This window comes from Tachypleus tridentatus, chromosome 2, assembly GCF_004210375.1.
Source record: "Tachypleus tridentatus isolate NWPU-2018 chromosome 2, ASM421037v1, whole genome shotgun sequence".
Lineage (NCBI taxonomy): Eukaryota > Metazoa > Arthropoda > Merostomata > Xiphosura > Limulidae > Tachypleus > Tachypleus tridentatus.
In genome coordinates this window covers 78,769,928-78,796,228 of record NC_134826.1, presented here as the reverse complement: position 1 = coordinate 78,796,228, position 26,301 = coordinate 78,769,928, and the positions used below count along the sequence as shown (strand labels likewise).

At 30.9% G+C, this 26,301-nt stretch overlaps 1 protein-coding gene across 11 annotated transcripts in view; it reads left to right on the top strand.

Annotated features, from left to right (window-relative positions):
- Usp30 (ubiquitin specific protease 30) overlaps nt 1-26,062 on the top strand; it is an 80,181-nt gene extending 54,119 nt beyond the window's left edge. For 10 of the 11 annotated variants that reach the window (XM_076488722.1, XM_076488725.1, XM_076488727.1 and 7 more), the window contains 6 exons: nt 3,233-3,373; nt 7,883-7,942; nt 11,354-11,518; nt 12,138-12,334; nt 19,056-19,130; nt 24,854-26,062. In XM_076488722.1, coding sequence (XP_076344837.1) covers nt 3,233-3,373; nt 7,883-7,942; nt 11,354-11,518; nt 12,138-12,334; nt 19,056-19,130; nt 24,854-25,082 — 867 coding nt within the window. In that variant the 3' untranslated portion in view covers nt 25,083-26,062. Of the gene's footprint in view, nt 1-3,232; nt 3,374-7,882; nt 7,943-11,353; nt 11,519-12,137; nt 12,335-19,055; nt 19,131-23,963; nt 24,182-24,853 lie in introns of all 11 variants that reach the window. The other variant, XR_013025019.1, reaches the window with a different exon arrangement.
- The last annotated feature ends 239 nt before the right edge of the window (nt 26,063-26,301 follow it).

The following is a 26,301-nucleotide window of genomic DNA, read 5'->3' as shown; positions in this document are numbered from 1 at the left end:
ATCTTTCTGCAATCTTTACATTATGATCCTTTTAAACAATTTCATGGCAGAAGCATATATCAATCACCATGGAGACACCCATTCTCTTTCCTTTTTTGTTAAACATTTTATCTTCTTTTTGGGACCTGCATACACAGTATTTATCTACTTGCATGGTGTATTCTGGATGCTTTCAACCTTGTCATGGATTGCCTATTCCACCCAGACAAAATTTATCTAAGAATGGGGTCTTTCTAGATCCTCAGGTGTTCCAGTGATTATACACTAGGATGGGTAAATTTGCCACAGTTCTCAAAGTGATTTTACTTCAGTTTTGGTCTCTGGTGCCTCATACACTTGCTCCGGCTGTTGATGCATTAAGTCAGGATGTGACAAGCAAATTTCTTTATATGTATCTTCCTGTCTGACTCCTTCCCAGGGTAATTTCTATCATTCACTCCACTCTGTGTCAAGTTCTTCACTTTGCCCCTTACTGGCCACCCAATCCTTGATTTCAATAGTTACTCCAGATCTGCTCCACCTTTATCTCCTCTCAGCACTCATTCCCTTTTACAACAGCCTCAATCCTAGCTAAGTTGTCCCACAGTTTCTACCCTGTGTCTTCAGATCTGATCTTTATCCAGTCCATGACAAGGAGATTCAGCGTATCTTGGTGAGTAGCTTTGTTGTTGGCATATTCAGTTTGATCTTTCTCCAAGGAGATTTATTATAGAAAGTGGAACATCTTTCCACCATTGGTCTTTAAGTTGTGGATTCTTCCCAGCTCATCCTAATATTACTGATTTCTTAATTTGAATATCTGATCAGGAATCTTTGCCCTCTTCAATCATGGATTTTTGGGTGGTCTTATCCCACATTTTTCTTTTTGGATGGTGTTGTAAGGATTTTGTCTGTCATACCTTATCTTTCTCATTACATTCCACTTACATTTGCCACCTTCCATTGCATGCAGCCATTCTGAATTGGGATGTCATTGTGGTGCTTCACTGCCTTTACATCTGTTTGAACATTTGGCTTCTTGTTCCATGTTTCATTTATCCCTTAATGCATACACTACTGGCCAAAATCTTAGGCCAATGAACATAATGAAAAAATGTGCATTTTGCATTGTTAGACTCAACCACTTATTTGAGTATAGATTCGATAGATGAAAATAAGGAAAGGGAAAATACAAAACTTTTTTAGCATTTAATAGAGAAAATGTGAACACTATGAAATTAGCCTAAATACCAGCTGGTCAGAAGTTTAAGACCATACTGAAACATTCCAGCCAGCCTTCTGCAAATGCTTATATCGACCCTGCCAAAGTGAATGTTTGCAGTTATTCACAATGACAGCCATGCATCTCACTACTGAGACCTCCTGTTGGGCATTTCCTACCCTGTTTAGGCTTCTTTTTGGTATGGTCTTAAACTATTGACCAGCTAGTATTTAGGCTAATTTCATAGTGTTCACATTTTCCCTATTAAATGCTGAAAAAGTTTATTTTTATTTTCCCTTTTCTTATTTTTATCTTTTGAAGCTCTGCTCAAATAATTGGTTGAGTCTAACAATGCAAAATTCATATTTTTTTCTTTATGTTCATTGGCCTTAAGATTTTGGCCAGCAGTGTATTTTCTCCTCCTTTTATCCTGTCAGTTTGATTTGTTTGCCACTTATGTTTCATGCATTCCCATTCCTCTTATCTTTTCCTTTATACTTAAATCAATTTTTCCTTCCCAATACTTTGGCACTTTAGGAGGGTAATTTCTCCTTACTCATTTTTCCTTCCTTTAATGTTAAATTTCCACCTCTTTTTCTAGGTCTTATCTAAATAGACTTCTAGGTCCAGTTTGTGCTCTTTGTTTTTATATCACCCACACAGCTTCCTCAAGCAAAGCATAATTTTCAGTAGATTTCAAACTTATTTGGTTACAGAGCCATCAAATAGAAAATGATATCCCACTTGCCACACTCATCTGTCACGTTCTCTTATACAGGATTTTGTCCATAGTTCTTTCTTACATTTAATATTATATTATTCATAACCAGTAGAAAGCCAAGTATTTTATCTATCAAATCACATATTATATTATGTTAATTTCTTTTTCAGTATCAGCTTCTTTACCCTGGGAAACACATCAGCTAATTTGGATGAATTTGTAATGGCTTTTATGACACAATTAGAAAGCCAGAAAAACTGTGATAATTATGGGACACATTCTGTGTTCCTTGGAACATTATTTAATTAAATAAAAAATATTTATTGCAGTAGTACCCTTAATATAAAAAAAAGGGTTAAGTGTCATCAACAGTTGACTGAAAAAATATGACAACTCAGGTAAGGAGTTTTAATCTGTATTTTATGTTAATTATTATTATAAAAGTAACTAAACTGTAAAACTTAAACTTTTTCATTTAGACAAGATTAAATTTGATTAGATAAACTAAAAGTTTTTTACAAGATAACCCATGTATTATGTAATTTGAAATATAACAAGAACTGAATGTTTGTCAAGTAATTTGAAATTTTATGGTGAAACATGTTACTGTTACAATATTTAAGATATTTAGGATAAACAAATAAAGTTTCATGTTAGTTTGAAGTCATTCTATAAAGAGACAGAGTAATTTAGATTTATTTCAAACTTTCATTGCTATTATTATGAGGTTGGTCAAATTTACCAACCTTGTATAGAGATAGGATTGAGAAAATAACAGATAATATATGAAATTTTCCTGAGAAAAAAAACATCTGATATTAAGAGAGTTTAGGGTTTATGCAAAGGAAAATTTACAGGTACGAAAAGTATTTTTAACCTCAATGTGAAAATCACTTTAAACTTGGAGGATTCAGCACTGACACAATATAATTAAAAAGAATGATTGAATAAAAATATTTAATTAAAAATTCTGTTTTTATTTTGTTGTTTTTTTTGTGTAAGAGAATTTTAAAATTTATTGAAAACTTGTCAAATTTCATGAAGATACAATAAGTACTTTTAGAGTTATAGTGTGTACACTACCATGGTTACATTGTGGTAACAAGATCATGTAAAATACATGAGCTCATTTCAGTTGGGTTAAATAGAGGTAATGCCACATTTTTGTTTATTTTCAATTATTCAAGGCTATATTTATTTTAAAATATACATATCAATAGAAGGGTATCAAAGTATATGATGGGAATTAGATGTGAATAGTTATGTTTTGTGGTGTTGAATTCATTTATCTTTTTTTTTGTGTGTGACAGGAAACAAGCCAGAAAGATGGAGAATTACCTATAGAGACAAGAACAAAATTTCGTCCCTCTAGCTTGCATATTTCCAAGCTTGATTCTCCTACCCGTGGAATGTTAGCTAGTCAACTTCAGTGTAGGAACTGTGGCTACAAGGTGTGTTCCTTCTCTACTCAGTTGTAGTTTAAACATTTGCTACTATTAATTGTATTATTACTAAATATACAGTGCTTATAAATAACCATGTTTTAAGTTAGTCTTGCATGTTTATTTTTTAGAAAGAATATATACTCTATTTTTTACTATTTATTTATTTTTTTTACTGTTATTAAAAACCAGCTTAGATAAGAATACTGAATTTGTGATATGATTTACTCTTGAAATACTGGCAAGCCTAGTTAAAGACATTATTTAACTTATCCTTGTTGTCTAGGACAACTTTTTTATCTGCTGTGTCATTTTCTGAAAAGAAACTGCATGCTCTGAAGTTAGAAAAGAAATGGAAATTTTTATTTATATTAAATTATTTATTTTGCTAGTAAACAAAACAGCTGCTTATTAAGTGTTTTTTTAGAAATTAACAACCAATTCTAGGCTTATCAAACTTTGACTCCCCGTTGCACCAAACATGCTTGCCTTTTCAGCTGTGGGGGCATTATAATGTGATGGTCAATCCCACTATTCATTAGTAAAGGGGTAGCCCAAGAGTTGGTGGTGGGTGGTGATGACTAGCTACCTTCCCTCTAGTCTTACACTGCTAAATTAGGGATGGCTATTGCATATAGCCCTTGAGTAGCTTTGTGCAAAATTCAAAGAAACAAACAAACCTTGATTCAGCAGGAAAACTGTTTTTTTCTCTATTTTGAATAAACTTAGCACTGATATATTTTTATGGTAATTAATGGTAAAAAATCTTAGAACCAAAGAAATTCATTTTTTATCTAGGAGAGTTGGAAAAGCCTTCACTGTTATTTTTTGTTGTTGTTGTTGTTGTTTCATCATATGAGACAGAGGGGAGAAAAATTTGGATGTTTAAATAGAATAAACAGTAATTTACAAAACCAAATACATTATTTAAGTATTAGATTATAAATTTCTGACAATATATTAAATTGAAAGTGATATGATTTCAGTGTTTAATGGTCAGGTGTCATGCAGATTTCTATAATTATTAAAATTGATTTTATGTAACTATATTTGTTGTAGAGCATGATATTTGGTTATTTTCTGACAAATGTGTATTGGTAATTTTTCTATGATTCTTTGTTGTAATTAACTCTGAGGCTTTAAGATAATTCTGTATCCTTTGATTATGTTGATGTTTCTGTTATTTTTGTATTATCTTTGTATTTCTACAAGTTTATGAACATAGGTGCATATACTTAAACTTTTTAAAAGCCAGTGATTGTTAATTCATGACTGTATGTAAACCTTGATTGTTATACAATATTATATAATCCTTTATATTTGTATTAACTTAATTTTAAATATTTTTTGATATATACTCTTCAAAAAAAGAAACTCAAAAGGCAAAATATGAGACAAATTGTTAACAAGTTTATTCCAGGTAGTTCTGTATGACATGTGTGAAACTTTGCACATTCACTGCTGAACATCCAAAGTCTGCAAAGGCTAAGTCCACGCTCACTAGTTGAAGTTTAACGTCACTCAACGTCAATAACGAGTATGCTCCCCATGAGCATCAATAACTGCTTGGCATCTCCTGCCCATGTAAGTGATGATATGATGAATCACATCCTGTGGAATGGCTGTCCACTCAACCTGCAAAGCTGCTGCAAGCTGAGGTACAGTCTGCGGTTGAGGTTGTCGCCGTCGCAGACGTCAGTCCAACTCGTCCTAAAGATGTTGGATGGGGTTTAAATCTGGTGATCTGGAGGGCCAGCGAAGAACGTTGATGTTGTGGTGTCTCAAGAAGACAGTGGTGAGTCGGGCTGTGTGAGGACGGGTGTTGTCATGCTGAAAAACGTCGTTGACATTCACCATGATGAGTTGCACATGGGGCCTAAGAATCTCGTCGACGTATCATTGAGTCGTAAGATACCCTCGAATGTGCAAAAGGTCTGTTCTGATATTGTAGGCGATGGCAGCCCACATCATGACGCTGCCACCACCAAATCTGTCAACATCCTGCACACAGTTTGCTGCAAAACGTCTGCCAGATCGTGGACGGTCACGAGTTGATCCATGTTGTTGGTGACGATTCCATAGCCTTGTGATGGTGCTTGGGTGGACATTCACAGCTTTGGCAACATCTGATCGAGATTTGCCTGCTTCCAAGTGACCAATGGCGTTGTTGCTTTGTGCTTCAGTCAGTCTTGGCGTAACTGTATTGCGTGACGGTGGCTTAACACTGAGCTATGGAAACCGAGAACCCATCACTTTTATAGGGATTTTGCACATGTTGCCCTTGCAAAACATGCAGATCTCTCAAACAAATTTATTGGACACGCATGCGTTTTGGCAAAAAATCCGATGTTTTCCTCCGTTTTCAAAGTGCACAACTTTTATTGTCATTTTGGTCTGACAATCAGTGCCTTAACATGTGTAACATCACATACTTTGAGCTTGTAATGTTATTACATATATTTCTCTTTAAAATACAAAAAATATCCCTTTTGCGTTTTTTTTTTATTTGAAGAGTATATAAAGTTAAACTGGTTTCTTTAAAGAGTATTAAATAGCACCACTTTATAACAAACTACAAAGTATATAATGCTAAATTTAACTGCACTGACTGAGTTTAACCAAATAAAGAGACTTAACATGATATGTAACAAAAAATGAAAATAATCTTTATTAAGTCAAAGATAAAGAAACAATGTTTGCACTTGATGATACTTTGTAGAATGGATGGTAACTGCATGCTGTGGAGACACAAGTGTACAGAACAACATTTCAAAAGGAGGAAGACATTTCCAAAACCTTGTCCTCTACACTTGTGGAGACACAACAGGCAGTTGCCATCCATTCTACAAAATTTCATCATGAATACTCTGCCTAAGCAATCTATGAAAGAATATTTGTACTTCTCTTGGACACTTGTTGGTCAACTTTCACAACTCATGAATTAATTATTTGATTTTTTTTATCTCAAAATGTTTTTTTTCATCAACCAACTCATTTTAAATCTCATGCATACTGTGTAAATCTAATGTTTCTTACTTAATGGAAAACTTGAATAACTTGAAACAATAACTTGCAATCTGATTTTACCTAACATTGAAGGGCATTACTTTTGTTTATATTCTTTCACAATGTGCAGAAATATGTAGTGATACTCCCAAATGGCAGATTAGCCATTATCTCTATAGAATAACAAAGGAGCAAAGCCAGCTATAATGAAGTCAACTTATAATCTTCTGGTTCATACATCCTTCAAAAAATACATAAAATCAAAACTAACAAAATTTTTACATTAATATAAGAAAGTAGAAAATGTGAAGTGCCTGAATACCACAAGCCTAAAACAAAAGTAGTGTTTGTGTTTCGGTTATATTACAAGTTAGTGTATGCTAATGAAAATACTTGCCACACCACAGTAAAAATTGTGCCATTCATTTTGTCTTGTTGCCATTTGAAATCCATGCATACTACATAAGAAGCCTCTTATAGACTTTTCTGTTTGCCTTTATCCATGGTTATTATTAATGGATAGAATTTCTTAAAACTTTTATAAGTCAGTGATACTTGATGAACTGAATAATAGGTTTTGGCAATGTGTAATTAGTATCTGAAATGGCTTGTTTTCCTGAATAATTCAGAAGAATAAATTAGTAACATTGGTGCTACTCTGGGTTAAATGTGATGAGTAAAAGACAGTTCATAACTCTGTATAAATTACTATCCAATACTTTCATAATATTTTACTCTTTCTCTCTCTCTCTCTTTTTTCTTAATTTCAACAAAGACTGTTGGATGTTCTTAAAGGCAGTGTTATGCAGATGTCTGATCTAAACCCTAGTAATGTTACTAGAGACTCACCTGGCACTTCAAATTTGTTTGTTTTTTTAGCCACAGTAATACAAACAAACTTTTTTTTTTAAGTAGTTAGTATTATATTTTCTCATAGTAAACAACCATTAATTAACAACGAAGTCAGTTGGCCCTTGCACTTTTTTCTTCAAAGCCAGGGCATGTTGCAATACCTTAAAACTGCTAGCTTCCACATCTTTGTTTGTAAAATATTCTAACAAACAGTCTTAAAACATTCATAAGCTAAATTCTGGATTTCTTGTTCTTGTCACTGTTTGGTTTAATGCAATTCCAATAAAAGAAAAGTTATAAATGTCAGATTATCTCACAAAATTTCATTGTAACAGGAATATACTTCTATTAGGACATATTTGAAAAGGAAAAAGTTCTTCATATTACTGGAGATGGGAACTAACATATTTGGGTACTTTTGAGTTAATTCAACTTCATTTGATACATGTATTCCATTTCTATCTGAATAAATAACTTGTTTCGACAACTCATCATTAATGAGAGAAAAGCTTTTTGTTTTGGTATGCCAGATATATTTATTATAGACTACTGAAATTCTAATTATATCATAGACACATGATTAGATTCTAGGTAACTAATGTGTAGCTAAATGGTCGCTCCAAGTATACATCATAATGTATTGCATTTTGCTTTCTGTAGTATCCTGTGTGCTTTGATGTCTTTGACAGCATATCTCTTCCAATGCCAAATTCTTTCTGGGTGAGTTTGGTTTTTTGTAATTGTTTATGATTTTGCATATAAAAAGTGTTTGAAAGTTTTATAAGCAATTATTTTTGTGTGTCTGAAACAGTACATATATAAGCTCTCTATATTAGCTTGTATAACATAAAAACTGTTAAGTAATCCTTCTGAAATTAGAATTATGTGTTTTTAAATAAAATTATTCAGAAACCTCCGGAAAAACGTTTTATTCATATTAAGTTAAAAGTCCATGTAATACTGGAATCCAGTACCTGAATCATTATTGTTACTTCTCATAGAATGTTTTTTTTTAATGCCATGTATGTCATAGATAATAAATTCCATGATCCTGTTAATATGAATTTATCCTTTTTTATAGCTGTACTCATTATTTAAGTTATTAGATTCATAGTGTTATGAATAGAATTTAACAAAATTGTTCTATAACTCAAAAGATATTACGTAGTTAAAATATAACCATGATTAAAAGCTCATAATTAACTGTTTAGAGTGACAACATTTATTATCTAATTGTATGGACAGGACTGTTCTACATTCTTCTAGATACATCTAAATTTTTGTAGCACATAATTCATCATGGAAATAGAAAATAAAACTGTCTTTCTTTCACGTTTTTGTATGTAAACATGTTCACAAATTTACATCTACAATATCCATAGATATTGTCTCATATGGACAGGTGCCCAAATTTTTGTCACAACATTAAACTTGTGTAAAATTCAGTTATCATTCAATGTCTGAATTAGAATTGATCTTCCAGTGCCTCGTGTCAAACCAGGTAAACACCAGAGAGTTATATTCTTAGTAGTCCTCAAGGTACAAAGGTTGGCACAGTCTCTTCCCTTATACATTTGAAATGTAGAGTTTTTGGTTTTAAGACTCTCATGATTCTTTAATTTCCTGTGCAAAATAATTTATCTCTTTTGGGGGCTCTTCTTTTTTTCATCTTCACTGCTTCCCCTTCAGTGGACATTATCCAGTTATTACCATATATCCAGATATTCTCTGTCTTTTGTCATGACACTTTATTCTTTTTTATTTAATTCTCATTAGTTTACTTGTTCACCAGATTCCACAAGATACTAGCTATTTCTCTTCCTTACCTGGTATGGACTTGCATCAGTTTGGAGGCTCCAAGTAGCTCTGTGACACTACATATGAGAGCTTATTATGCTCAAATATTTGGATTTTGTATTCCTTTGGTGAATGCAGCACATGTTATATTAGACACCTTTTCTGTTATTTCTTTCATCCATAGACTGGAAGGTACTCCCTCTTGAAAACTTTTTACATTGCTCTAGCCTTGCTTTTCTAGGTGCCTGACCATCACATCCAGTTATAAGCCTATCATGCAAATTATTCAACCCTAGTGTTCAAATGGTTTTGTAATCAGACATCAGTTAGGGGATAACTAGAGGCTAATTAACACAGACAAGTATTGTAAAACCACAAAGATTAAAGAAGCTTCCTACAAGAACACAGTAAAGCCTTCACACAATAGAAATACAAGTTTGAAAAATTGGTATCTTTTGGCTGCCACTGATCAACACAAATGCATATAACTGTTATTCAAACCAGAACCATGTAAATAACCAATGAAGTTCCATACCTCTAATCAGTCACACCTCACAATACTATATCTTCTCCAAATACTGTGTAAACTAAATAAGTGCAATCCTTATTCTTTCCTGAAGATGGGAGATTTCTGAAATATTGGTATGTTAAGCCCTCTTTATTGAAACTGTGTTTAAAAATATTTTGCTGTATGTGTAATTGTAAGAAATTATGAGAGAATGTGAGAAGAATGTATAGCAGTATATCAACCACCTTATATCTGCTGTATCTGGTGAGGATGGGGTCTTTTGGCTGAAGCCCAGGACTCATCAGGTACATAGTTGAGGTACAATTTATGGTATTAAATTACATTAACAACAGCTGTTATGGTATGAACAGAATTAAATTGAACCGTAATCTTTATCCAGTCACTATGCATTAGAATTAGGTTTGTGATTTAGTAATTTTAAATTACTTATTTATTATAGCATCATACTGTTTGTTATCAGTATTTTTTATTTACTTATGTTACTTAAGTTTCCATTAGTCATCTTTCAGGATAACTAGTAAACCAGTAAGGAAGTACTTCTTTTATAGTAAGCTTAGGTAGTGTTTTGAGCATCTTGTGAATCTTTTATGGACAGAAAACTATTTGTTTTATTTTACTTTTGATGACATTTTGGTTTTTAGTCTGAAGATTTTTTTTATTGGTACCTAAACAGTGCTTCAGTGTAAAGACTAATACACTATCAAAACACACACATATACAGACATTTGGTATTTTCTTTCGATAGAAGGTTCTGTTGGTCATACACAAATATATCATATGCATCTTTAAAATTGTGGTAAAATACAGTTAAAAATATTATTAATTTAAAGTAGCAGAACAGTTCTAGGGAAAACCATTAATAAGTTGAATCACACAGTATTAAACTTCTTGTGAAATATGTGCCATTTATATTATACTCTTTAACCCATTTTGTGTGTAATATTATTAAGTAATAAATATAAAAGTGTAATGTCTTTGTAATTGTTTTTCTATGTTATTGATATTCAAATATTTAATGAGTAAGCAGTTAAGACACTGATCCTTGGATGAGTTGAGATCCCTAAAGTTTAAAATTTTACATATTTGATTTTAAATATAATTTCCTGAAATTAAATCACTACAAGTGGTCAAATGAGTTAGTGAGCTGGTAGTGTTGACCAGGAAAGTGGGTTAGCCTTAACCTGATCTTTGGGAAATTATTCAATTTCATTTGTTTTTCAAAGAAAAGTATAAAACGTTTAAAGACATTATGGTTTTTGCTATGAAATAAAATGTATTTTGTTTGTTGACTTTTATGGTAGAAATTCCAAAGAAAATCTCATACGAAATAAAATATTTTTTGCTCTTATGATAAATAATAGTATTCTGGCAAATGTGCAAAGGTTTATTTTAGGAACACAGTTATTCTGTCACATATACACCAGTGAACTAAAGGAAGTAAAAACAAATATTGAGTATAAAGATTTAAAAAAATAGAAAAGCTGTTCATATATTGATAAATTAATTATAATATTGTAAGATGCTTTGAACTTTTCAAAATGGTACAAATGTTTGGTAAGTGTATTTTTTTCTATCTTGTATCTTGTTTAAGTAATATAGTGCTACACCACCTTACCTACAAAAAAAAATTTAGAAGTCTCTACAAACAGATGAATCATTTGTGAATTATAACTGTAATGAATCACATTTCTGTTTTTTGTTTTTCAATTTTAAAGAAATATAATGAAACTAGTAAGTAGTGTTAACATGATATTTGTAATAAATATGTACCTAATTGCTGTACTGTGAATATTTCATATTTCAAGGGCCACTTAAGAATTCAAGATTGTCTTCAAAAGTTTATCAGTACAGAATGCATTCAGGATGTTGATTGTAAAGAATGCAGTTTGAGGAAAAAACAAAACATGCTAGAAAGCAAATCTAATACTTCAGAGAAATCACAGTTTACCAAATGGCTCGTGATTGGAAAGGTATAGTGGCCAAACCAGTTGAAACATACCATTTCTTTATCATATATATTTTTCCTACAAGTATTAATTTCATTCAAGTAGCATAGTGCCAGTTACATTTTAACTATAATTTATAATTTTTCCATAATTTTTAAGCCTGTTAAGATGTATATTGCTTAAATTATTTTTGGAACTATATTCTTAGATTGCAATAATTTTGTAAATGATGTGATTAATGCCTGAAATAAAACAATGCATTTCTATTCATCAGACTGATGAAAATATCTGTATATGAAAGTTTCATTTTCTAAACTATTATATGAAGTAGAACAGTGATTTTACTAATCATGTCAATACTTTCTAGCAGTTTTCTCTCATAACTTTAGTGAATTATCTAATAACATAAGAATATTTAAAATGCTTTTAGATAAAAGCTAAATAACAAATATTTCTTGAGATGATGATGATGATGATAATTTAAAATATCATCAGCATTCTTAAATAGAAGCTATTGTCTCACAATCAAGAAATTTATCTTGTTAACTTAATATGAATGATAAAAGAATTTTTAGTATTTTATTTTTGTAGTTCACTTAAATTTTTTTTGTCAAATTCAAAACATTTATTACTGATTTTTTAGCTTCCAGATTGCCTGTGTTTCCATATTCAGAGGACAGTTTGGTTGTCAAATGGGATTCCCTCAAAAAGAGGGGATCACATAGTTTTCCCAGAGTTCCTTAGTATGGGTTCATACGTATATCCTTACTGTCAGCAGTATCAAAGTTGTAATGTGAAGTCCAAATCTATACTTGGTGGAAGAATCATAGAGAGCTTAAAGTAAGAAAATCTTAAGATGTTATTGCTCATATATAGATACTTGTGTGTTTTCAAAAAAAATAGAAGAAACAGTTGTAGTAAATATGTAATTTATTTCACTACTAGAAAGTGAATAAAATCTGATCTTTTTTCCAAAACAAAGGTTGTAGTGAGCCAGCTTTTTCTGTTTAATATTTTACTAATTGAGTTCTGTTTTCCTATTTTGATTTTTTTATTTGATCCAAGAACATTTTCCATTTCTGTGTTAAAAGATTTCTACTTTTTTATTTATTCTTTAATTTTTTAAATCAACACATTTGCTTACCTTGTATTTTAAGTAAAAATGTATAAGATGAACATGTTTTTGTAATGTTCATCAACAGATTTTATAACATAATATTCCTACTTTGTTACTGTGAACTGCTTTTTTAAACTACTTGTATAATGTTAATTTAAATACCTTTTTAAACTTAATTATATGTTATTTTAACTTAAATGTTTTTTACTAATGATTTTGGTACCCTTCAATGTGATTTAATAGTGTGTTGGATTCTAATGAACTTAATTAGGAGAGTTCTACTGTACCTATATGTACCACAGAATTTTCCTGTGATTATTTGGACAGAACTAACAAGATGAGAAATTGTGTAAGAAGTGAAACAATATGCATCTCTCGGAAGTCAGGGAGTGTTTTTACACTTCAATTTGTTGAATATTAAAAATAAGTTAAAATCTGGAAACTCCCAAAGAGGGTGGTTTAGGACATATCTTTTCAAGACAGGTTTTTGTTTGTTAATTGATAAATATTTTAGTGAAATACAGCATCCTCAAGTCTGTATACTAGCTAGTGATAAGATGTAACCACTGGGAGTATATATAAACCACATTCTAAGCACCATTAATTTAGCAATTGGCAACCTTTTATTTTATCACCTTTTTTATGTTTAGCTTTCAGTTGAGATATGATGATTTTACCTGTGGTTCTGTAGGGAAAGTCAAATCATCACTATAGTCAGCAGTGGGAGGAGTAGACAGGTACACTTTGAAAGAAGCTACAGGCATAATATTGTTCTCAGTTTGCTGCACAGTATCTATCAAAGTTGTTCTAAATGATTTCTGAATACATCTGAGTATCATTTGGAGACTTCCGTACTTCTTGTACTTGGCCGTCACCTTGCTGCTTCAAATCACTTTTTCCAGCCTCAACACTAAAAGAATGTGGGAAATGCTTTTTTATCGAATAAAATGTCCAAAAACATCAATTCAAATTAAGAAAACCAGATTGGATAATTTTTATTTTCAACAAGTGGCTTGTGAGGGGGGCTTGTCAATAAGTTTTTATGATTTGTGTTGATAGAGGGTTCTGTGAATTTGAGCAGTGTGTAACCAGAACATATCATCAGAGCACAGAAGAGAGACAGTCAACATTACACTGGTGGAGTGTAACAAATCTTATTCAGACAAGTCTTCTTTTGCAGTCTGGTTTCTAACCTTCATCATAGTGTATTTATCAAACCATGTTTGACGATTCTAAAGTTTATAATGCCTTTGAAGTTTGTAAAACTAAAGTGTTCTATAGCAACTTTTAAGAAGAAACACAGTAGAAAAATCTGTTGTTCAATTTCAACAATTAAATTTCAACATTAAGATATGTTAATAAAGTAACAATATGTTATCAATAAGTAAAGTCTAATGACAAAACTGAAGTATTTCACAAGGATAAGAATGATGATTGTCAAACTATTGTATCATTCAAAACTGCCCCAGGTTCTTTTCTATAAACAACATTATTTCAGAGAAACTTAACTCTCTCTGCTTGGGCTTGGATGGATTGATCAGCCATGTTACCACTTTATCCTTGTTTAGTCATTAGAGTTTTGGTTCTACTGACTTTAATATAGAAAGTGTGACTTCTCAAAATTTGGTAGATTATCAGTAAATATTACAAGTTTTCCATACACAGAAAATCATATTTTTAGGTAAGTATTTTTAATAAACCAAACAAGATTTGTTTGTTTTTTGGTACTCCAAGTGCAAAGTAAGTTTCATGTTAAATGTGAATATACTTTTCTTCATCTCAGAAATTTCAAATTTTATTTCCATAATCTCTAAAACCTCCGAAATACATTTCAAACATTTGTTTTCAGTAAAACTGTATATTTAATGTTATTTTCACTACCCTAACTACTAATTGCACCATTATAGGTTGTAATTTTAACTAACTTAAAGATTTCCTTTTTAAGATTTTAGTTACTTTTATAATAATAAAGAAAAAATATGCATGGAGAGCAAGAAACAAAGTACTTGGGTTTTATTTTTCTGTTGACTGTTGGTGACAGTTAACCTTTTTTTTTATATTATACTAATAGTAGTACTGCACTAATTAACTTTTATTTAATTAAATAATGCAGCATATAATAGAAAATAATAACCTGCAAAAACAGATTATGTATCATAACTCCTAACAATTTTTCTGGCTTTTTAACTATGTAACAAGAACCATTACAAATTCACCCCAGCTAGTCAGTACGTTTCCCATGAGAATGAAGTTTGTAGCTAAAGAGAAATTGATAGTTATTTGTTCAGAAAATGAAGTAATACAATGTGTCACTTGATAGATAAAAACAATGGCTTTCTATTGGTTTTAAATAATGTAGTATTAAATGTAATAGGTAACTATTAACAAATCCTGAAAGAAATAATGTGACAAGTGGGTGTGGCAAAGGAGGTCTGATATTTCTCTTCAATGGCTATGTAACCTACCGATTAAAAGCTATAAAACTTGTACTTCATTTCAGGGCTGATGATTTGATAGTGTGTAATTTACATTAAATTTCATACTTATTGGAGGGGTAGTGAATAAATTGGAGAAGAGAGAATGCCTAGAGAAAATATCATATTTCTCATACTAGGCAAAATTCATGATTTTTTTTTAATACTATCTTATAAAAATAAGAACTTAAAATTTGTATATTATTAAAATATTGATTTTTTACTATGCCTTTATGCTGTACTAATTAGTATAACAAACAATTAAAAGTAATGTAATTACATTTTTTATGCAAGTCACTTAAAAACTCATGATGTGCAGTAAAGTATGCTCATACAGCAAGTGTAAATTATGAGTTGTTTGCTGGAGTTTGTGGATGCTTCTGTGAATCACACTTATATTTTAGTTTGAAATGTCTAATGTATATTTTCTTGTTTCAACCATTCAAACTATATATGACATGCCCATGTATCATACCTGTGTCAAGTAATAATGGACGTTTGATTAATATTCATATATATATGGCATTTCCTTTTCTCTTCCTAATTCAAGTGTTGTAAAATTTTGTTTTTATTACATTAAGTATTGAACAAGTTTCTGGACTTTAATCTTAATTTAGTTAAAAGTACTAATGATTGCATTTAGTTATTTAGCAATAAATAGATTAATTTTTATTAGTTTTAAACACACAATGTTTATATAACTTGCTCAGGTTAGGCCTGTTAGACAAAACAAAATTATTCTTTATAAGAACATCTGAAATGCCGGGACATTATCATAATCTCTAGATGTCATATAGTTGTATATATATAGGTGTTACAAATTAGCAGGTAAATGAAAAATAATGATTTTGCCGGTTACAAAAAATGAACTTGGCCAGTAATGTACATAATTGGTAAATTCTAGCAGAAGGATTTGAGAGTGAACTCATGCAACCATACTTATAATAACTTCTAATCAAAGCACGAGGTACCTACATAGATCATAACTAAAAAAGCTAATATATTGTTCCCATGTTTGTAGTTGTCAATATTAGAATGTTATGTTAGTCCTTAGAATGCAAAATAATCTAATAGATTAAAAAAAAAATTTAAATAATAAAAATGGATGTATTAAACATTTTAATTAACACTGTTAATGAAGGTGAGATTAAATAAAGAATGGAGTACATCTTACTTACAGAATGCATGGATACTTGTCTTTATTTTAAAATATTCTGATTTGTTCTCTGGAGAGTTATAGTGCTGATGGAGGATACTTTAGTATATTTCTGTGATAGAAGGGTTGTGCTTGTGCCATTTATTTACCTGGTAGAAATTGTGAAGTTTGTTACATATTGCATTTTGCATCATCTGTAGCTGACTAAATTTACAAATGTTGAAATATTATTTCCAAAAGACCAATATTGATTACAGTAAGGTTTTTGTTTGTAATGTATCTGGTGAATGTGTTTATTATATGACAATAGTGAATGTCGTAATTTAATACCTAATGGTCCAAAACATTGTGAGGTAAAAAGACCTTTTGGGAAGTAGTAATATTTCATTATAATTGCATCAGTAATGTTACATTAAGCATTAGTATTATGTCAGCCAGAAATGTCAAATCTAGATTATTATTATTATTAGATGCAGAGCTCTATACCACAGGGTATATCAACATATATCTTCCTAATGCATGCCAGTTACATTTCTTATTCTAAGAATAATTTCTAAAAATTGATAATCAAGTCATATTTTAGTTTTTGGATAGTAAAATTATTTGTTAGGATACTGCACACAGTGAACTAGATTTTACCTGTGTGTAAGACCTAGAAACTTAATATTCAATTAATTAATAGTCTTAACATCAGTGGTGTATAATATACTGTCATGGTATAAATGTCTGTTTAGTGTAGGTATTATTGATGTATTTATTTTGAAGTGAGTATTTTATAATTGTTTACTTTTTGTTCTTATAAGAGAGTTAAAGTAGACAACTATTGGAAGTTGTAACTCATTGATGTTGAGAATATACCAAGCAGACAGTTTAGAAACAAACATATAAATAGTATGAAATGAGCAAGAAACAGCAGATAGACAAAGACAACAGTAGCAGAGAGTAAAGTCACAGCCAAGGAGAAGTTTGGCATGAAGTTAACTGTGGTAAAAGTGAGAGGTCTACCCATTAACATACTCTTAAAGTTTAATATGTTAGAGTAAGACTAACAGTTGATAAGAAGATTATCAAGTAACTGAACCTGCCTGACAGCATTCCAATAAGGGAACACAGGATATTAAAAAAAAATAATAATAAAGGATTACTGAAATGCAGTATATCACTGTGATAACACCTACCACAGTTGTAAGTGAATTGTACTCAGAATATTAGTGTGATAGAAATAGAGAAAGATAGTTTGGCTTATCAACTAAAATCTAAAGCAACTGAACAGTATTTCAGTGTGTGGCATGTCTCTTGACAGTATTTCATTAGATGGACTGACATGGCCATTTGTGAAAATACTTTTGAGGGACTGACAAATGTATTAGTGTGAGAACAGTTCATGATCACATCTTCAACTGGTATAGTTTTGGTGTTTATTATTATTATTATTATTATTATAAGAGAATTAAATGCAGATGATTATTGGAAGCTGTGTTTGTAATTCATCGATGTCAAAAATTTAGCAAGCAGATGATTTAGTAATAAACATAAATAGTACGAGATGAGTGGGAAACAGACAGACAGAGAACAGTAGAAGAGAGTATGTTTATTACTACATTATCTGCTCACTATGTTCTTGACATTAATGAGTTATAAACACAACTGTTAATAATCTTCTGCTTTTAACTCTCTCATAGAAAACAACTAAACAATGATAAAATATTCACTGGGAACATAAATTAATAGTATTTACATTAAATAGTCTTATATGAGAGCAACATGATAATCCTTTCAGTGGTTGCTGATTAAAGTGTACAGCATATGATAATACTTTCAGTGGTTCTTGGTTGAGATGAATAATGTATCATAATACTTCATTGGCTGCTTTAAGTGTAGCATATGATAATGCATTCAATGGTTACTAGTTAAGGTGTATAACAAATGATGTTTTCGTTGATTGCTGCTTGAGGTGTATAGTATATGATGGAAGCTTTCAGTGTTGTTTTGTTTTTTAATATTATTTAGATATATGAATTTTAAATCATGCCAAATCTTAAGATAAGTACCAATGAATATGTGCTTTGTTTGTTAGCAGTTTCTTTAAATTTAGAAAATATAAAATTTAAGAAGAATAAGTTCAGTACTGTTGCTCCCAATGAGTATGAATTTTGTTCATTTGCAACCTTTTAAATTAGGATAAAATATAGGTAGTAAAGGATTAATTTTTCATCTTTTTTATTATATAATATTTTCTTTTACTGAAAATTTAAATCTGTAAGAAAGTCCCAGTTTTCCTTTCAATTCTGTCCAGATGTTATTTTATTGTACTTGCAAAAGTTCTTCAAATGTTGTGAGAAAACATTTTTGTAAAAAAAAAAACCTAAATGAAATCTGCATGCAACCTAAATACTAAGTAGAGCATATTTTCTGAAGTACTTACATAGTGTTACACCTCTGCATTTCATTCATATACCTGTTTCGTAATTGCTGCAATGCTTATAATGTCCTGTGCCACAGTTTGGTACAGCAAATGATTTCAAGTTTTAACTTAGCTGTTGGTTTTATGTAAATATTTTAAGAATCATAAATAGAACTGATAATATGAAAAACAAAAGTTAGAATTGTAATTAACTGTAGTGGTAAAACTTAATATTTCCAAATGTATTTGTAAAAAAACAACAACAAAAACTGGTATTCTGAATATTTTTATTCCTAATCGTGATAAATACACATCTGTTATAAATAAGATAAGTTTTAAGACTTAATAATATGTTTCTGTTTATACTGCAGTTTTTGAATTGCTTAATAATCTTTTCTTCTTTATTTCAGAACACATATTAGCCCTTCAACATATATCAACTCAGAGAAAACTCCTGATACCTCTGTAAAATCATTAAATAGCAGGTCAGTGAAATAATCATTCCAACACTTTATTGTACTTTTGGGATAACAATAAACTAACACTGTGACTTGAAATTCTGTAACTCCTAAGCTTTCTATTATTACTTCATATATAATATCTTTTGTGATTTTTTTGATTTTTTTTTAATACAATGATTTAAGCTTTCAATCACTCTTTACCAAGTGACAAAGTTGACACTTAATGGGTCTATTAAAATTCCTCTTTTCATGTTCATAGTTTGTGTTTTATAGTATGATTATACAATTGGCCTGTGTAGGTGGTGGTTCTGCATATGTTTCGATTATTGCTTACTGAAATGTAATGTGTTTATTTCTGGAAACTTAAATTAATTTACTGTGATAAAATAACTTTTTGTAATATTGTTTTATTTATAACCATTTTGGTGTAGGTTTTCCACTTACAGCACTTGTATTTGGTTCTTTCCTTCTCTGGAAGTTTTTCTTTTATTCTGCTTTACAATGAACTAGTAACCAATCTTGATATTTACATCAATCCTTCTTCCAGGCTTGAGCTTACTATACAGGTATTGGTTTTTTGTTAGTTTAATTATCTTAATTGATTCTCAACTGAAAGCAACATAGGATTCTCAACAAATTTAAGCACAGTTTCTTTTTTGAAAGTTTGTTCCATTGAGCTGTGAGAAGGTTGCTCATTCCTTATTTTTATATTGTATTAATCTTATAAGAAGGAAGTTGATCAATTTGACTAACCCTGTAACTGTGAAACAATAACTCTGAATTTACTGTTTGTATATTTACATAACTTGACAATCTTTTAGTAAACATTACAAAGCTGTTGTAAAAAAAAAACCAAAAACTTTTTCTCAAGCTGTGTTTATGAATTTCAAAAGCCTTCATTGAGTCAGTCTTGGCAAAAGACAATTTTCATGAAAAGAATAAAAATACTGGTTTTTTTTATCTTAGTTTTCATATTTATTTTCCATACCTTCTCGAACCATCTAAATTATTATAACATTTTTTTCATTAAAATATTATATTTTATCTTACTTTTTATACTCTAACTCTAACTATACAGAAATCATCAACATATGTTGAAGTGAAAAGTTGAAAATATGAAAAAAATAAGTAATATAATTTCCTCTCCTCTGGCTACAATATTGAGCAGAAATTTCCAAATTACTTACCATAACAATTTCAACTGTTAACCTTTTTCATATCTGTTTTTTAATTTTATGGTTTTATTGTTGTATTCCTGTTAAAAGCAGTAAATTAGAGTGGAAGTTTATAAATTAATGTTAACAGCACATAATGTAGGACATGTTACACACAAGATATGTAATCTGATGTCACAAATTCAGCAGTTCATATGCTGGGAAGAATGAACACAAAATTATAAGAATCCCAAAACATACACATCTCTGCTTCCATTTCTAACTATTACTCAACTGCTACGTTTTATTCCTTTAGCTGTCTAAGCATTGGTATGATTTATTTTTGCTTGCTCCAGTGTTTTATTCCCCATTTAATTGTCCTTGATGATATTTTTGTCTCATGACAGTCTCCATCTATGTCAGTTCACCCTGGTACTATATATAAGCACCTCATTTAAATAATGTTAAGTTTTTTCAACAAAGCTTCCAAGCATTATGATCATTTAGAGGTACCATGAACATTATGAGTTTTATCTTTATGATTTTCATAATACTAATTCACAATAAATAAAAAATAAAATAATTTATTCTGATTGCCAAGCCAATTTATGGTATGAATTCCTGAATTGTTATTTCCTTTAGGGGCTCTGAGGCTGCAACTAAGGGCGATCCTTGACATTCTGGAGAGAATTTAGATTTGCTTTTTCTTGCATCTTCTTTCAGTCTGTTGGCTTTTCAATTCTCCTATGGGGTAGTAGTGAGCTTGCAAGCTCATATCACTGAGGCCTGGGTTCAATTCTTTTGAGTGTACATGGTGAAGAGCTCAACATTACTTTCCTCTGACAAAACAAATTTATCTCACAGAATGTTTTTACAGTCAATGGTAATCAATAGTTTTTGAAGGAAAAAAAAAAGGGCCATTTTGGAATAAGCTGCCCTTCTTCTTCTGTCAGTTCTTTGAGTATGTTATGTTTTGGGCTTTTTCCCAATTGCTTTTAAGCCTACTCTTTATTTATGGGCTAAACATTCTGCAGGCAAATTTTGTTTTTCTTTTCATCCATGGATAGTGTGGTTTGTGCTAGAAGGTTTACTTCTCATTGTGTGAAGGTACAGATACCTTATTTGACATGTCAGAACTTCATCATTTAGCCTACCACTGCCAGGTGGAAGCATTTTCCAACTCTTAAATAATACTTCTGCCTCTCATATTTTGTGGCTTTAAAGCAGAGTTTATAGTTAACTTGAGTCAATCTATATACCCATTTGCTTTCATTTTCTGCTTCTACATTTCTCCCTATTGTCATTGGAGTTCGAATTTCATTGGCTCCTGCAAGGGGTCATAATTTCACCCATGTTCCTGTGTCCCATAGTACGTTGGTGTTCTGAATAAAATCTGTCTATATCCAAGGGTTATGCTGCTTTGTTGAATTGCCAGAGACATCAGTAATTATTGTATACCATTATTGTCTGTCTGAGCTTAGCACTAAGAATTTCTGGAGGTGTGGTAACCTTAACCACAGATCTAAGAGTGCTGAAGGTCCCTGAGCCAGGATTAGTCATTCAGTTCATGTCTTCTATTCTACTCTCTCTCTAACATGTAGGGTTTCCATCTCCTGCAAATCATGTGGATTTGGAACTAAATTGTAAAACAATCATTTTGGCTGGTTTGAGAGTAGTGAGAGAGTCATACTAGTTCTTCCAAGGTTTTCTTCCTTTCTGTTATTGGGTCTATATAGATAGGAGAATGGTGTATGTTCATTCATCTTTCTCTTCTCTATCTATGCTTTAGTTCTCCAAAGTTTACAAGTTACTGATTCATCAATCTCTGTTTATATTTTTACTGGAATTGTAGGTGTCCATGTTTGCCATAGTCAGCTCCTGTCTGTACTTTGCCAAAATAGTAAATTTTGCATTTGTTATGTACAAGGGTCAAGTTCAGTAGTTCTGGGTTTGGACTTGCATTGGCTTCAAATGGATTCTGCCATTTGTACAAATTTCTCTTCACTTCCATTGAATCACACTGCTTACACACCATTCCACGGATGACTGGTTACTGCTAACACTATCTCATGTGTTGCCAGAACGTCATATCCTGATTCTACTTTCAGAAATGACCAATGCAGGCTTCATTTTCATAGCTGATACATCTGTCTTTGACCAAATATGTGTTCAGTCTGGATGTTATTTATTTTTGTTCTTGTCTTTCATTTGGAATTAGTTGAATCCCACCTGGCTCAGTGTGATGAAATAAGATGCCAGTCTTGCTCACATCTCCTTTGCTTTGAATATGGGCTGCATTTACCAACAGTTACAAATTCCAGGGTCTGTGCACTGACAAAGAAACTTCCCTACATAATGTTTTAGCCTTCCTTGCTCTTCAACAGACTATGAATGCCTCATGGTCTGGGCTTATTAAGAGGAAAATCATAAGGCTTCACTCTGGCAATTCTGTGGTGATATGTAATATTTTTCATTGAGGGTAGGCTTGGTTTAGGGCTCCTTGTTTTGCAGTTGTTTACTAGTTAGCTCTACATGGCATACAGACATGTATATAGCCAATAAATAAACAGATTATCTTTTACACAAGTTAACCTCCTGCAATACATACTCCTTTGCCCATCTAAGCAATGGTCCTATTTTTGTCTCATTTGCTCCAGTCTTGTATATCACACTTAACTGCTCTCAGTACAAACAGTTGCAGAGAAAGAGCCTGTACTGTACCCTTAATACACCTGTCAGATGACTGGAATGGTCATTTGGGACCAAGGACCCAAAACAACTTGAGGAATCCAAAGAGCACTGGGAACTCAAAAATTAGAGTTGTGATAATCAAAAAGTAGTAAATAAGACCATCTTAAACCTTTGCCAAAAAGCAAGTTAAAAAAATGAGTTATGGTTGTCACTTCTAAGCAAAGAACTGGCCACTGTCTATATAAATCTGATTTATATAGTCAGTGTTTCTGATTGTTTGGAAATTCTAATAGACTATTTTAGGTAATAAATTCTGAAGTGAAGAAATTTTACCTCAGAAACATAATGTGACACACACAAATGAGGTGCAAGTTTTTAATATTTAATTTTGAAATTAAGAAAATAATATAAAAATGTGAATTATAAACCATGTTTCTATCCCAAGTTTATTAACACACAGTGATAAAGTTTTTGATTAAATTTTGGATGTATCACTGTAAAAAGTCTTGACCTTATCATAAGGAAAAAAAAAAGCTAATTTATTTCAGACTATTTAAGCCCTCCTCATGGTTTTTGATAATATAATTTTGATTGTGTTTTATTTTGCTTTTATCAGACTTTTTTTTTTTAGAAGCATATTTTTGTTTAGGTTAGTTTATCTTGGAGACTTTTATCCATTTTCTATGCCATAACCTTCTTTCAACCTGACTGATCAGTTTAAACCTATGCATATAGGTTGATAAAGTGTGTATGTCCAAACATTAGACAGAGTTACTCTAAATATTTAATTAAACTTCTTTATCAACATGTGTCAGTAAACTTAGCACCATAGCATAATTTATAATTCAAATATTAATATTACTCAAGTTTTGATTTCTTGATTTCATAAGGAAATATCTAAAAACGTTCTTCACTCTTTTGTCACTTGACTCGTCTGTGCTCTAAGTTTTACCATTTTGCTTCAACAGTTCATCTTCTGTAGTTTCTAACTAATTATGAACATGCATTACAGGTAATGACAGTCCAGAATATACAGTTTGAATCTTCTATCTTCTCAATTTGCTGAGGTATTAAAAAATTAAACAAATCAACCAGTGAAACTATCAAATCATGACTTTCAAGAAAGTTATCTATATCATGTGTCATTATTTGATGAACATATTCATAACCAGTAGAAGGAGCATTCTTTCCTCTTCAGCATTCTTATTACCATTATTCTTTTTGGAAACTGTAAGTAGACAGTTGGTTTCAAATCTGTTTTCTGTGATAACAGTTATTCACTTCTGAGCAACTAATGAAATTTGTAGCATATTTAGAAAAGCCACTTAAATTATAATAGTTTTGAAAGAATCTAGTACATGATATGTTTTTGTGTTCTATAATGCTTTTGGTTATGCTGGTCCAATTAAAACAACTGTGAACAGTCCATGTATTGATATTTAATAACTGATTTATGAAACACTTATACAAATTTTTCACTTTCCCAAACAAAACCAATCTTGGGATGCAGTTTGTAGGTTATACAGTCAAATTGTTTCTCTGATACCTGACTTTTGAATGACTCACTGAAGAGCCTATAATGCTTCACCAAACTTCAGTTACTATTCTTTATATATATTAAACTTTTGGTCAAAATTAATTACTCATGATGTCAACAAATAATACTATTACATACAGTTTACATCAGAGTTTTGTCAAATGACACTGATTATTCTCTTTCCAAACTCTTTTACAAAACAAATAATTGTAATTCAACATTTTTAAACAAATGAAGATGCTTGTAATAAAAAAACATTAATTCTATTGTCCACAACAACATTTAACAGCCAGATAAATTTTATTTAAAAAACTTAATGAGGAAGAAGTAGTTTTCATTAGTTGTATACTTTTATTTAATTTCAGTGGAAATTCAGCTCAGAAAAACACCTATCAACTGAAATCGGTGATTGTTCACCTCGGCGATGTATTTTCTGGACACTTCCTCACATATCGAAGAGGCCCTCTACACACACCAGCTTATAATAGATGGTTTTGCGTCTCTGATGCCTCAGTAAGGGAAGTGTCTATCTCAGAAGTCCTACAGTCTTCAGTTTATATGCTGTTTTATGAAAGGTGCCACCAAAGATATTAAATAATAAACTGTTGGTGAATTTAAATGTTAGTCTGGTATTTTGCCTTTCATCAATAACAGCTTTGATGCAAGAACTATATAAATCAAAAGAAAGTATATCCTACACCTTTTGTAAAGAATCATGTATTTTATGTACCATTTTTAGAAATTATGAATACATTTTGTATTTCCCTTCATTTTGATACAGCTCCTCCATTTTAATGCATAGATGATTTTCATTATCACTTGATTTGTTGTATGTATTACTCTTTTAGAAAGAAAACAAAAACACTGGGTCATCTCTATAGCTTTAGTAAAAGAACAATACTCACAGTAATCTGTTGTTTAAAAATGCATAAGTACTGTCAAATTAATTTTGGTTGCCTTTGAAATTGTGTGCATTTCTGTGGTTTATTTATGAGTGATTTGTTGTTTATTATTTATTTTTTGTCATTACTGGCTTTCTTTTTAATGTGTTGATGCTCAGAACATTTTATCTATCACTCAATGTTTTAAATACATAAATATGGGGAGTTCTTTTTAAAAATAAAACAGTTATTAATTTAAACTTTTATACATGTATTAACAAGTGATCAATGACTTAACCAGAAGATATTTGCTAAACTGCTCTGAGCCAGTTAGATTTTCTTGAGTTTCTTGCAAATTTGTCACAATACAGGATGAATCAAATGGTGTAGAAGAATTTGTGAAAATATGACTTTTAAAGGGTTAGTGAGAGAAATATTTTGCTGAAAATTCAATTTTGTCTATCAGTTACTCTTAATGTACTTTCAATGAGAGAAACACTACTTCAAAAATTCTTATACCAGTAATTCTAAACTATATATAAATGTTGGCTTTGAAGCTGACCTTCAAGTGAAAGGTAAGATCTAAATTTTACAAAGATGATAATGTAAATACATTTGTCAGATATTACGTATAGTCTGGATTCCATACTGTAGGTGCCTTTGACTTAGTAATAAATTTCAACAATAAACAAACAGAATACAGTCCACTTATTTTAAAATAAGTAAAATGTATATACAAATGTTTGTTATACTTTTGGTTATCATAGTTGTATCCAGAGCTTTAAATAATTCTCTTTTCATGAAGGTCGACACAGATGATTGGTTTAGTTACTTTAGAATACACTTTAATAAGACAAATTATTCTTTTCTACTCTATTATTACAATACAAACTATGATAATTATGGCCACAATATGTACTTCAGGGTAAAAT